Source organism: Muscardinus avellanarius (assembly GCF_963383645.1).
Source record: "Muscardinus avellanarius genome assembly, chromosome: 12".
Classification (NCBI taxonomy): Eukaryota; Metazoa; Chordata; class Mammalia; order Rodentia; family Gliridae; genus Muscardinus; species Muscardinus avellanarius.
This window is the reverse complement of record NC_137798.1, coordinates 39,591,319-39,605,095: the sequence shown is the minus strand read 5'-3', so window position 1 is coordinate 39,605,095 and position 13,777 is coordinate 39,591,319. Positions and strand designations below refer to the sequence as shown.

Below are 13,777 nucleotides of genomic sequence, written 5' to 3'. Positions count from 1 at the left end.
AGAGCTAGTACCTATTTTTTGTCCTTTGTTTTTTGAAAACAAGGTCTGGTTAGGTTGCTGAAAGTCTCCCTGTGTTGCTGAGGTTGTTTTGAAACTTGCCATCCTCCTGTCTCAGCCTCCCAAGTGCTGGGATTACAAGCATGCACCACCACACCTGGCTTAATAGTACATTTTGAAGGAAAAATTTTAGACATCATATTTTATTAAAAGTCTGAATGGTAAGTAGATGAAAATATCTGGCAGAGCTGGGCATGTTTGTGCACGCTTGTAATTCCAGTACTTGGGAGGCTGAGACAGGAGGATCTGAGTTCACAGCCAGACTCAGCTACTTAGTGAGGCCCTCTGAAACTTAGTGAAACCCTGTTGCCAAATAAAGAATAAAATATAGGGTTAGGGGTATAGTTTGGAGGTAGAATGCCCCTGGGTTCCATCCCAGCCCCACCAAAGCAAAAACAAAACAAAAAACTGAATCAAACTGAATCTCAATCTTTCTCTCCCCCCTCCCCTTCTCCTCCCCTCCCCCCCTCCCCTCCCTTCCCCCCTCTCCTCCTCCTCCTCCTCCTCCTTCTCCTCCTCTCCTCCTCCTCCTCCTCCTCCTCCTCCTCCTCCTCCTCCTCCTCCTCCTCCTCCTCCTCCTCCTCCTCCTCCTCCTCCTCCTCCTTCCGATTCTTCTTCTGATTCTCATCCTCATTCTTCTTCTTCTTCTTCTTCTTCTTCTTCTTCTTCTTCTTCTTCTTCTTCTTCTTCTTCTTCTTCTTCTTCTTCTTCTTCTTTTCTCTTGAACCTCTTAAGCTGGGTCAAGCAACAGAGGAAAGGCTAATAGGAAAGGGCTCCAGGCAAAGCAAGGACACCACTGTTCTGTAAATATATTTGAAACTGGGCAGGTGGCGTGGTGCATACCTGGAATCTCAGTACTTGGGAAGCTGAGAGACAGGAGGATCGGGGGTTCCAGGCCAGCCTCAGCAATTTAGTAAGACCCTCTGCAGTTTAGCGGGATTCTGTTTAAAAATTAAAAAAAAAAAAAAAAAAAAAGAACAGGGGCTGGGCGTAATGGCAAACTCCTGTAATCTCAATACTTGGGAGACTTGTAGACTGGAGGGTCACAGATTTGAGGCCAGCCTCAGCAATTTAGTGTGGCCCTCAGCAATTTAGTGAGACTCTGATTCCAAATAAAAATAAAATAGGGCTGGAGGTGCGTGCTTGTAATCCCAGAATTTGGGAGGCTGAGACAAGAGGATCATCACAGCCAGAGGCAATTTAGTGAGGCCCTCTACAACTTAGTGAGATCCTGTTTCAAAATAAGAATATATATATATATATATATATATATATATATATATATATATATGGCGGGAGTTCTGGGGCATGCTTGTAATCCTAGTACTTAGGAGGCTGAGACAGGAGGATCGCACAGGTTCAAAGCCACCCTCAGCTACTTAGTGAGGCTCTCAGCAACTTAGTGAAACCCTGTTTCCAGAAAAAATATAAAAGAGGTCTGGGAGTGTACTTCAGAGGTAGACAGCCCCTGGGTTCCATCTCTAGTACTACACACACACACACACACACACACACACACACACGCACACGCCGAAAGTGTAGCTCAGAGGTAGAATGTCTCTGGGTTCAATCCGCAGCACACACAAAGGGGGAAGGGTGGTAAAGTGTGGCTCAGAAGTAGAATTTTCCTCCCCAGTACCAAAAACAATACTACTACTAATAACATAATAATAATGATAAAAATATATTTGCTCTTGGGTTTATTATCTTGCTCAAAAGCCTGCGATGGAGAAAGTTCAGAATGTGGCAGTAAACTGTGCCGGTAATTTTATTCACATTTCAGAGAGGGGATCCAGGTTTTCAAGTTTGTTATGGGATTTTATGCAAAACAATATGTAACTCTGGAGCACGCTAAGCCTCCGCCTGTTTCCCAGCCCCTCCCCCGGCCGCAGACGGCGGCGGCCGGCGCGGAGCTCGCCGGGATCCGGCGGAGGGTAGGTCGGCGGGGGCTGGCCGGCCGGGCGGGGCCGGGCTGTCCCGGGGGCGGGCCCGGGGCGGGGCCCGTGACGCTCGGCTGGGCTGGGGCTGGGCTGGGCTGGGGGCCGGGCGCAGCCTCTCCCCGCCTCGGCCGCGCCGCTGCGCTGGTGGCTCGGCATCTCCAAAAGGGGCCCTCGGAGTCCGCGCCCGGCCAGTCCCGCGCCGGGTGCTGCAGCCCGGCACAGCTCCCGCGGGGCCCCCGAGTCCGAATCCCTTCCCCCCAGAGTTGCGAGCAACTTTCCCCGGTCCCTGCGCTCGGGCGGCTCGGGGACCTGGGCCCTGCACCCCGGCTCCGCGCGCGCAGGGCCGCCCCCTCTGCGCCCTGGGGGTCCCTGACCCCGGTCCTGCGGGCACGATGCCTCTGGGACACGTCATGCGGCTGGACCTGGAGAAGATCGCCCTGGAGTACATCGTGCCCTGCCTGCACGAGGTCGGCTTCTGCTACCTGGACAACTTCCTGGGCGAGGTGGTGGGCGACTGCGTCCTGGAGCGGGTCAAGCAGCTGCACTTCGGCGGCGCGCTGCGGGACGGCCAGCTGGCGGGGCCCCGCGCCGGCGTGTCCAAGCGGCACCTGCGGGGCGACCAGATCACGTGGATCGGGGGCAACGAGGAGGGCTGCGAGGCCATCAGCTTCCTCCTGTCCCTCATCGACCGGCTGGTCCTGTACTGCGGGAGCCGGCTGGGGAAATACTACGTCAAGGAGAGGTCCAAGGTAGGACGCGCGGACCGGGCGGCGTTCCGGGTCCGCCCGGTGTCACCCTCGCCGGGCTGCAGCGAGCTCGGGTTTTCCACCAAGAAGTCAGCCTGGCCGGTCTCTCGCCCCTCCGTTGCTTCCTTTGGATGGTCCCTGTGAATGGGGCTCGGGTGTGTCACGACGACCCTCTGTTGACTGTGAAATACAATCGGGACCGCCGTGGCTTTTGGTTCGGTTTTAAGACATGGAGGTCCTCAAAGACCCAAAGCAGAGGAAGGGTATTAGAAAGCTTGTGTGCTATCCCAAAGCCACGGGTACTCATAAAGCCACGGGGTGCTGCGCTTCTTGGTGGTCAGAGGGATTCCTCCAGAAACACTGAATTCTGGAGGCAGGTGTGGTTTTGAATTGTGGCAGTTGGTTTGTGGAGTTTGGCAGGGGGGAAGAGTCTGACATATGAAGGGGTTAAACTTCCCGGTGTGGCCCTTGGCCTCTTGGCCCCGGGGACACTGTTAGGCCATCTACTTGACTGAAAATTCCCTCCGGGTGCCCACACCTTCTCCCTTTTCCTAACTCTCAGTTCATGGCAAACTCTGCTCAAACCAACCAGCCAAGTACTCATGAGAGAGAAGTCAGTTACCTCTAGATAGAAACCCATGTTTTGTTCGCACAGCTGGAAATGACTCCCTGGGTGGTAATTCATTCATCTTGGGAACATTTACAGGTAGATTGACATTGGTTTGGGAACCTGTAGTACCATGATGCTGGGGCATGCACATTACTTTGGGAGAGTCTCGCTGCTAGAATGATGGTCCAGCCAGCTTTCCAGGGGCAGTTGTGAGTGATAAGCCCTCGGGTTGTGGTCTGGCGAAGGGACTCTGAAGGATGGAAAACTTTTACTGAAACACAGGCAAGGCAAATGAGTGTGCCAGAGAAAACGCACACTCACTCATGTAAATGTAATATTGGACAGTAAATGTAATATTTCTCAATCTTAATATTGATCTTGTACTTCGGCATGATGTCACACACCTGTCACCCCAGTACTGGGGAAGCTGACATAGGAGGATCACAGGTTCAAGGCCAGTGTGTTTAACTTAGAAAGACCAAAACATAAACAATCCAAGGCTGAGATATAGCTCAGAAGTAGAGCATCGTGCCTACTGAGGAGCTACTGAGTTCCATCTCTAGTCACACACACACACACACACACACACACACACACACACACCATTGATCATGTGATAAACTGTCTCATTTGTCCCACAAGTTGAGAGAAGCTCACTTAATGAAAGGCGAGTGCGAAAGACTGAAAATGTGTAGAAGTGAAGACATTGAAGTGGGTGAGTGGAGTGGATTGCTGTTTACCTTTCAAACCAGGAGGACATGAGTAGGCCATCTGAAGGCAGTAGTTAGTGGTCACAGTCAATCCTAGAAGAATATGCTGCTCTCTAAATTTCACTTTGACTTGGGAAAAGTTTAGAGCTAAACCCTGTAGAAGACTGATCTTAAGCCCCCCCACCCCACCCCAGTTAGGGGGTAGAATAGAGTCACTTGTCTTTTGATCAGGATTATTTTGCACAAAATGACCTTGCTCATCTCTGGGGCGGGGGAGGGGAAGGATGTCAGCTCTGGCTCGAGGTCCTTGTAGCTTCAACCTGCAAGAGCAAATGACTTACCAGTTTTCTAGTTTCCGGGCATTCTAGGAACAGAGTTTGCTCCAAAGGGGGTTAGAATTAATTGGTAGAGTGATGTCACCGACATATTTGCAAGTTAAATATTTTTATTTAGCTTTGAATTAATTGAAGAGGGTAGGGGTTCAGGATGGAATTGAATCCAAATGGAATGAGAGACACAGTGTTAAATCAAGGTAAAGACGGAAATCTCAAGTTGTGATTCAGTCATGGATTAGCTTACAGGTGAACAAATAACTTCTCAGTTAACTGTCAGAAGTTAGAAAGAGGAAATTCGTCTCGTCTACTAAAGAAATGGCCCTAACCTAGATTTCAGGGTAATGTTGGCTGTTTTGGCACAAAGGTCTTCATTTCTGCCCTTTAGGAAAAGAACATGTACATTGGACAATTACAACCCTGACCAATTAGAACCAATGTAAACTAAGTTGAGCGAACAATATCATAATTTTTTTTTCAAGTTTGATTTGCTCGTATTAAGGAGTCTGTGGCCTGGAGTCTCTTATTGGCGGTTCAGCAGTATAGAAGCTGGGTGTGGTGGCACATGCCTGTAATTCCAATACTGTGGAGGCTGAGACAGGAAAATCACAGGTTCAAGGCCAGTCCCACCAATTTATTAGCGAGGCCCCCAGCAACTTAGTGAGCCCTTGTTTCAAAATAAAAAATAAAATAGGTCTGGATATGGGATGTGTACTCAGATGGAGAATGAATGCCTTGGGTATATTCCTCAGTACCAAAAAATTAAGAATAAAAAAATAAAATAAAAGAAGCATTGTGGAAACACATCCCATTTCTATATGTTTTATATTAGTTTCACCTTAGTTTAGCCTTTTTTCTTTTAAAAAAAAACTTGCTTTTTCTCCTTCAATGGAGTCCTTAATTTGGTGCTGCTTTGGATTTAGATAGACCCGTTGGTGATAAAGACAGACCCATTTCCTGCCGCATCCTTGAAGCCTGTTTTCAGTAAAAACTAATTTTTTCAAAGACAGAATTTGCGCATATGTTTGAAACTTATTTGTAAATTTTTATTGAGGAAATTTCCAAACATACACACATGCAGACTCTAGGAAAAGAGCTCCCATCACCCACTTTCAAAAATTGCAAGAATATACATTTAGCTTGGAGCAATTGTTTTTTAGGCACTTTATGTTTCTTGGGGTCATACTTGTGAATGCACGCATCCAAATTAAATGGTTTTTTTTTGGGGGGGCTGGACTTTTAGTAATGCCTTTTAGCAAAGGCATTAGAAGTAAACAAGAATATATACTGGACCTAAAGTAGAAATTATGCCAAAAAAGTTGTTGCTCAGAAATGATCTATCCCATCCTTGTTGGAAAAAAAGCCAGGGTGCTGAAGACCCTCTTGGTGAAATGGTTTCCTATAATGTACAGCAGTATGGCGCCCCCTAACTTCAAGCATGATCATTGCTTTCAGGCTTAGCAAAGGATTTCTTATCTGTGACTCCTTTTTGGAGATTTTAGAACATATCCAAGATAAATACTGGTTATAATATGTTCTTCTTTGGCTGCCTCGATCTTGAAAATGGCTCTTTTCCAGAGAACGTGTAATTTGTAGAACCCAAAGTCCTTCTGCTTAAAGCAGTCCCCTGTACGCGCACCAGTTAGTAATTTGAACGATAATAAATACCTTTTATTCAGCAGTTTGTTCGTCTGGCTCTGTGTTAAGCACTATATAAATAATATCTTACTTAATCTCTAGAACCACAATCTTAAACAAATTCAGTGCTTAAAAATTTTGCCCAAAGTCTTAAGAGAGTCAGTGATAAGAAATAGTTTGTAAAAGTGGTGTGGGGGTTTGGTTTGGGGTTACTAAACCTTGTGGCTTTAGGTAGTTACTAAACTTTGTAGCTTAGGTTTCACCAAGTGTAAAATGCAGGGAAATAATACCTACTTTTTGTTTTTTATTTTCTGTAGTACTGGGGATGGAAACCAGCGCCTAGGGCACACTAGGCAAGCATCTACCATTGAACTACATCCCCGGCCTTATTTGTTTTATTTTAAGGCAGGGTCTTGCTAAGTTGCTGAGGTTGGTCTCAAACTTGGTGATCCTCCTGCCTCAGCCTTCCACATAGCTGGGATTGTAGGAGTGTCCCAGCACACCTGGCTTACCTTAAAGCTTTTGAGGGGAAGGAACATTAAATATGATAACGTACATAAAATTCTTAGTAGAAGCTGGCTGTGGTGGTACACGCTTATAATCCCAGTACTTGGGAGGCTGAGATAGGAAAATCCCAGGTACAAGGCCAGTCCCAGAATTTAGCAAGAACCTCTTTCAAAATAAAAATAAAAAGGACTGAGGGTATAGCTCAGAGGTAGAATAAAACAAAAAACAAAAACAACCTAAAACCTTTAGAATCCTGAGCCATCATCAGTGCTAAAAGTGTGCTAAGTGAGATCTGAGAGTCTAACCCAGATCTGATCTAAGGCTCTGTTCTCCCCGTTAACCTCCCGTGTCATCCTTTCATTTTACCCAGCAGGTGTTTATGGACTATTCAGTGTGCGGGGTACTGTTCAGAGGTTGCAGGTACAACAGTTAGCAAGCTTACATTCACACGCACACCTTTGAATCCTAGGATCCTCTTGTTCACACTTGACTAAGTCTCACGCTTTACATAAGAACAAAGTGGAGCCGGATGTGGTAACACATGCCTGTAATCCCAGTACTTTGGGATGCTGAGACAGGGGATTGCAAGTTCGAGGCCAGCCTCAGCAATTTAGCAAGACCCTGAGTAACTTAGACCCTGTTTCAAAATAAAAAATAAAAAGGCCTGGGGTGTAGCTCGGAAGTAGAGTGCCCCTGGGTTCAATCCCAGTTAAAAAAAAAAAAAAAAAAAGCAAAAGACCAAAAAACAAACAAACAAACAAACAAGGTAGAAGAAACCCCACACATCGAAATCTGTCAGTGAAGTGCACTTGAGGAAGAAATGGAGTGCTGTGCTAACGTTCTCCTGTTACTTTTAGGAAATTTACGAACAAGGTTGATTGTTCAATCCCTGGCCAGAGTGTCTCTGGTGCTGTGAGGGTTACACCGTGAACAGGTAGATCAGTGCATCTGTGGAACCAATAACAGAGGAAGGAAAGAGCAAAAAGTTTATGAACAAAAGAAAATGTGTTGCCAGGGGTAGGTTCATCCCTCTGCTGTTGAGCAGTAACCATTTTGGCCCATCATCCTCCTGTGATGTCAGGAAAAGCCATTACTTAATGGAGCTTATGGGATGATGTACTGTGAAGATCAGGACGTCTCAGGACCCAAGTGCAGGAAATGCAATCAGGGTTCTCAGAAGACTGGAGCCATGAACTAGAAAGTCCTTCAGGACCAACCCAGCTGGAATGTTAGTCCTTTGAGGATATGTATATATATATATATATATATATATATATATATATATTTTGTACTGGGAACCAAACCCAGGGGCATTCTAGCTCTGAGCTACACCCTCAGCCCTGTTTTGGAACAGGGTCTTTCTAAGTTGCTAACAGCCTCATTAAGTTGCTGAGGCTATCCTTAAACCCTGTCTCAGCCTCCCAAGGACTGGGATTGCAGTGTGAGCTAGTGCTGGGCTCGTTTTGATTTTCGTGGCCTCCGCTTCTGCTTCTCTGCTTTATTTCTTCCCTTCCTCTTCCCTTCCCGTCCAGCCTCGCTTCTATTCAATGTACGTGGCTCAACATGGCCGCCTTGTAACCGCTGCTTCACCCTTCAGTTCCAGATAAATGGAGGCCTGGTTATCATCCCCGAGTCCCTGACTGACTGTCCCACCGTGGCTCAGGGGACCTATCAGCCTCGGATGGGGGTGGTGGGAGCTTCTACAGTCCCAGGTCACGAGCTTGGTGGCTGGAGTCGCAGCAAGGTGTGGTTCCAGGGCCTGGGCTTCAGGACTGGATGCCGCAAACAGTGTCTCTGCAGAGGAGACGCCATCTAAGTTCTGAACATCTTTCGGCAGAGATGTAGGAGATTCTTGTAACAGGTTCCTTAGCTCTCGGAGGAAGGAAGTCACTCCAGGGAAGTAATTTATGGGAGACAGCCCCAGGGACAGGGAAGGAAGCCCTAGGGACAGGGAAGGAAGTCCCGCCACTGGGTGACTGTACTGGGTATTCTTTGTCTATTTTCTTGAATGAGACTTGAGAACAAAGACAGGAGAGTGGTGTGCGTATGTGTTTAATTTATATTTCTTTTGCTCAGTTTTGGGCCACTGACCACAGCCTTCTCTGCTTGCAGTGAAGCCTGAAATCGGGCTATCAGTTTATTTCATAAATCATTTAATGCTTTGTGCCACGGTGACCCTGCTCATGGGAAAGAGGGAGCCGAGTGTACAGCCACCTGGAGAAGCCCAGGGCTGAGAGTATGGCGGTCCTCGCCACCAACCGGGCTTTTTTTTTTCTGGCTAAAAAGCTCACTTTGATACTCATTAGTCATTGTTTCTGGGTGGGCTTTCTCTTATTTATATTGGTCATTTCATTTTAAATAATAATGAAATGACCTATATAAGTAGGCAGTACTGTTGAGGATTCTAATAATACAAGTATTTATTTATTTATTTATTTATTTATTTGTGGTACTGGGGATTGAACCAGGAGCATTCTACCTCTGAACTATGCTGCCTCCCCCTAGTCTTTTTTATTTATTTATTTATTTATTTTTGGTGGTACTGGGGGTGGAACCCAGAGGCTTTCTACCTCCAGGCTATACTCCCAGACCTTTTTTTTTTTAATATTTTATTTGGAAACAGGGTCTCACTAAGTTGCTGAAAGCCTCACGAAGTAGCTGAGGCTGGCTTCGAACCCATGCGATCCTCCTGTCTCGCCTCCCAAGCACGGGGTTTACAAGCATGCGCCACCACGCCCGGCTTCAGTCTTTTTTATTTTGAAACACCATCCTGACTTGCTGAGGTTGGTCGTGAACCTGCTATTCTTCCTTTCAGCCTGCCAAGGACTGGGATCGCGATGTATCTGTTTTTGTAGCGAAAGAGGTATCAGAAATCACACCCATCCAGCCCTCAGTCCTTCAGCATCTGTTCTTATATTTGGAGAGCGGATGCCTTGACCAGGTCTTTGAGAAGGGATTGAAGAGGAGCCACAGCGACTCCATTGCTCCCAAGTCAGGTAGACTGTGGCCCAGGTCAGAGGGTGAATGAATTCAGCACTTTATTTGGGAATTCTGAATATAATTCTAGCTAAAAATGGATAAAAACCCTTAGATGGAATTACTTATCCTATTTCTGTATGTTGGGAATTATTTTCCTTTCTGACCTTACTTAGCTTAAGCAAGGTGGTAAATTCTGGTTCCTGACTCTGCTTAAGAAAACTGTCCAATTTCATAAATAACAAACAGCCCTGCATTTTACAGTCCCATCTTAAGGACAGTCCATCCTTAGGCTTAGGGTAGGGTGGAGGTCAGCCTCGCCCGGATGGAGCGGCGCTCAGCACAGCCCGGTCTCCATGACCCCCGCTTCGGGTGTACCTCAGGGTAAAGCTCGGGAGCATATCACCTGTGGGTCATGTTTGTTCAGTTTGGCAAGGCTCCTGCTTTTAGCTCAACTTTGTAGCCTTGGGTAAGTAAACAACATTTTGACCAGTGCCCCTTGAAGACCAAGGAATAGCATCCAGAACTGGGCTGTTCATATTTTGTTAACTATGACAGCCACAGACTAGATAATTCCTCTGTCGCAGCACTTTGTAGCTGTTAACTGATACTGTTCTAAGAAACAAGTGTCACTTTTCCCTGGTGTTTGTCAAATGCACGTGTCCCAACAGTAATGATAGTTCAGATGTATTCTGCTGGGCATCTGCCAGGGGTGCACAGCGGGTAGCCGAATCCAGAGGCACTGGGACTGTAAATACAACAGACAGATCATTTTGTGACGCCAGACTAAGGAATTCAGCTTTGGCAGATTGCCAGCAACCATTGATTGGCTCACATTCAGGGCAGTGTATCTCTCTGCCAAGCAAGATTAGTCAGCTTGGTTAATTATACATAGAATTTGTAGCCCCTTTCTCTCAATTATTTCGATCTCCACCCAGTATGGCACTTCCTTTGAATTTTGCATCTTCTTTCGATATTGATTTGTGGGTGGCTTTCCGTTTTTGTTTTTGGTGAGTTGGTAGCGACTACTGGTACTTATTTTTCACTTCCTACCCCATCCCTGTCCCAGCGGTACAGAGCGATATGGATTTGCCTTTGTGTAACACAGGCTTTCCGACCTTGTGTTGGATTTATTTGGTACCGATCTGCTCAGTGTTCTCTTTGTTCAGAACAATGTTAATACCCTCTTAAACAGTCCTAGGCCGCGGTACCATCCTTATTGGGGGAACTTTGCTTTGAAGTTTCCGGGACGCTCTTCCCTGAGCACCGGGAGGACGTGTGGTAGAGAGGCATCGTTTTAGACGGTTTGAACAGCTGCAGCAGCTTGTGCTGTGCCCTCCAGACAGAGCAGAGGTTCTACCTCTCCACTCCCGCCTTGCCAGGTCCCCTCCCATTTTTCTTATCCATCTAGGCAAACCTTAGAAAGCTCAATACTCCCCTGCGGCTGGTGAGTCTTTTTTTCTTTTTTTGATGGCCTCTTATTCAGGTTGTTCTGTAGGTTGAGTGCCTACAGTGCAGCAATATAAACAGACCTTGAGCACTCAGGCAGGACATGCACTGCTGCTCATGAAAATTCGGCCTATTGTGCTTTGCTTGGTTGTTTTCAGGATTGCTATGGAACCTCAACTTTTGTCCTTCCTTCCTTTCTTCCTTCCTTTCTTCCTTCTTTCTTTGTACTAGGACTCGAACCCAGGAACATTCTACCTTCGAGCTACACCCAGCCCTGTTTTATGTTTTATTTTGAAACAGGGTCCTGCTAAATTGCTGAGGCTGGCCTTGTACCTGTGATCTTCCAGTCTCATCTTCCCAAGACTGAGATGACAGGTGCTACCATGCCTGGATAGTCTGTCTTTTTCTTTTCAACTAAATTTTCCCTACTAAGAGTAGAAATCCCCCAAGGAGGAAAGTTTTAAAGAAACGTAGTTCAGTCCGGTATGATGGCTCACGCTTATAATCCCAGTACTTGGGGGGCTGAAACAGGATGATCTCAAGTTCGTAGCCAGCCTCAGCTACTTAGTGAGGCCCTTTGCAACTTGGTGAGACCTTGTTTCAAAATAAAGCATAAAAAATAGAGCTGAGGTGTATTTCAGAGGTAGAATGCCCCAGGTTCAATCCCCATTACTGCCACAAAAATAAACCAAACCCAAAAAACTTAACTTCAACCATCAGTCAGTCACCTGAGTTTGGTTCTGGTTTCTCTGTGAGCCATCTTATGCGCTTTTTGCTCAACTGTCCTTGTGTAGACATACCTCTCATTATGCGGTTTCCATTGTTAACAAACAAAACAGAAACCAACCATACTTCATCCCACTGTCAACTGTACAACACTGACCACCTTGGCGAGGCACTGAGATTTCTGTCCCCGGCTCACCGCACCCGACCTTTCTCCACTGGATCCCCCAGCCAGCCTGCCTTCCCTCCCAGACCTCAAATGCCAGAAACCAGTTGACTGGCACATGTGGCTACGCTTCAGCAGCGCCAGTGTCTTCTTTATTCTCAGATGTCTTTTCTGCTCTCTAGCACTTTGTGGGTGGTTCAACCCAGGCCTCCCTAGGGAGCACTGGGGATTGAACCCAAGGTCATTCTTCCTCTGAGCTATACTCCTAGCCATTTTATTTTTTATTTTGAAACAGTATTTTGAAGCTGAGTGTGGTGGCACACACTTTTAATCCTGGTACTTGGGAGGTTGAGACAGGAGGATTGTAGGTTTGCAGCCAGCCTCAGCTACTTAGTGAGGCTCTCCCAACTTAGTGAGACTCTGTTTCAAAATAAAGAATAAAAATAGGGCTGGGGATATAGCTCTGAGGTAGAATGCCAAAAAAAGTATCTTGATAAATTACCACGTGATCCTCCAGTGTCAGCCTCCCTAGTACCGGGATCACCGTCATGTGCTACTTCATCCAGCTGGATGCTAATTTTTATATTTTAACTTGGTCACTACCTACTACTGGGTACTACATGGACACTGGACCTGTTATTTCATCTCACTGGGATCTTGGACAAGTCACTCCCCTGAGCCCACTTTCTTCTATAGCATGGGTACCATAAGATATCTACTTCCCAGGATTCGTAGGGATCACGTGAAAACTGACTAAATTTCCATCTAAGAAGGAAAATAGTTACTTCCAGTGCCTGTTGTTTGATTCCTGGAGAGAGTAAATTCATACCTGCCGTCAGGCCCCCTCACCCCCCAAAACTGACATGAGAGTAATCTCCCCAGACCATCCAACGCAAAGCAGTGAGCCAGTAAGTAAAAACCCTACCAGCTTTAGGAAGGACACTGCAAAGCCTCTGCCGGAAACTGCCCTCCGAATTTCTCTCACTTCCTGATCCACCTGCCCGTTTCCAGCTCCCCAAACTAATACAGTTAACTCTTCTTTTTTTCTTTTTCTTAACCATTTTTTCTTCAGGGTGAGGCATCCTGCAGAAACTTTTGGGTTGGGCACAAGAGTTGTGGTTCTCAGAGGTTCCCAGACCAGCAGCCTCCCCATCAGCTCATGCTGGAAATGCAAATTCTTGGGCTTTCCCCAAACCTAGATCAGAATTGCGCGAGTTCCCCGGATGATTCTTGTACATGCTAAAATCTGAGATCCTTGGAACAGAAGTTCGTGCCTTAAGAAGGGCTAAGTATGATGGTGCTATATTTTCCTACAGTTTCTCTGTTAGCGAGAAAACCAGAGTTCAGTTAATCCGATATAAACGTACTTATTGCTAAAACTAAAAAATACAAGTATTTTTAGTTAATTTGGGAGACTTTTGAGAAAAAAGAAACGTGTTAAACATACATGTATACAATGTTTTTATTATTTGTATCAAAAATGTAATTTTTTGGAATTATAATTAGAGTGAAATTTTGAACTGATTCCCTCCTGTGGGGCTAAGTGGAGGGGAAACAGACTTTTGGTCATGGCAGCAGCTGATTCCTTCCTTCCTTACATCAGTCAAGCAGCTTTGCCAGGGATGTGCGCTGAAGGCCCCAGAAGAGGGAGAGAGAATCACAGTGATTTTGAGTGAACACAAATTGGAAAATAGTGCTTTGTGAACAGATGATTCTCTCAGTACCGAGCATCTCTTACGTGCTAACTGAACACAGAAGCCTGAAGTGGGCTCTGATGGCTAATCCTAGGAGCCCGGAGGAGGCTGAGCTGTGGGGCATTGACTCCAGCTTGATCGGAGTTAAAGGTAGAACTCCATAGAAGGGGTTAGCCAGGCATAGTGCTCCTACTACTATGGAGGCTAAGACAGGAGGACTGCAGGGTTA

The 13,777-nt window shown here is 46.3% G+C and overlaps 1 protein-coding gene across 1 annotated transcript in view; it reads left to right on the top strand.

The window, feature by feature from the left end:
• Positions 1-2,389: 2,389 nt before the first annotated feature.
• EGLN3 (egl-9 family hypoxia inducible factor 3) overlaps positions 2,390-13,777 on the top strand; it is a gene marked incomplete at both ends in the record, with an annotated part of 29,754 nt that continues 18,366 nt past the window's right edge. The window contains one exon of the mRNA XM_080707131.1: positions 2,390-2,746. Within this exon, the coding sequence (XP_080563257.1) occupies positions 2,390-2,746 (357 nt within the window). The remainder of the gene's footprint in view (positions 2,747-13,777) is intronic.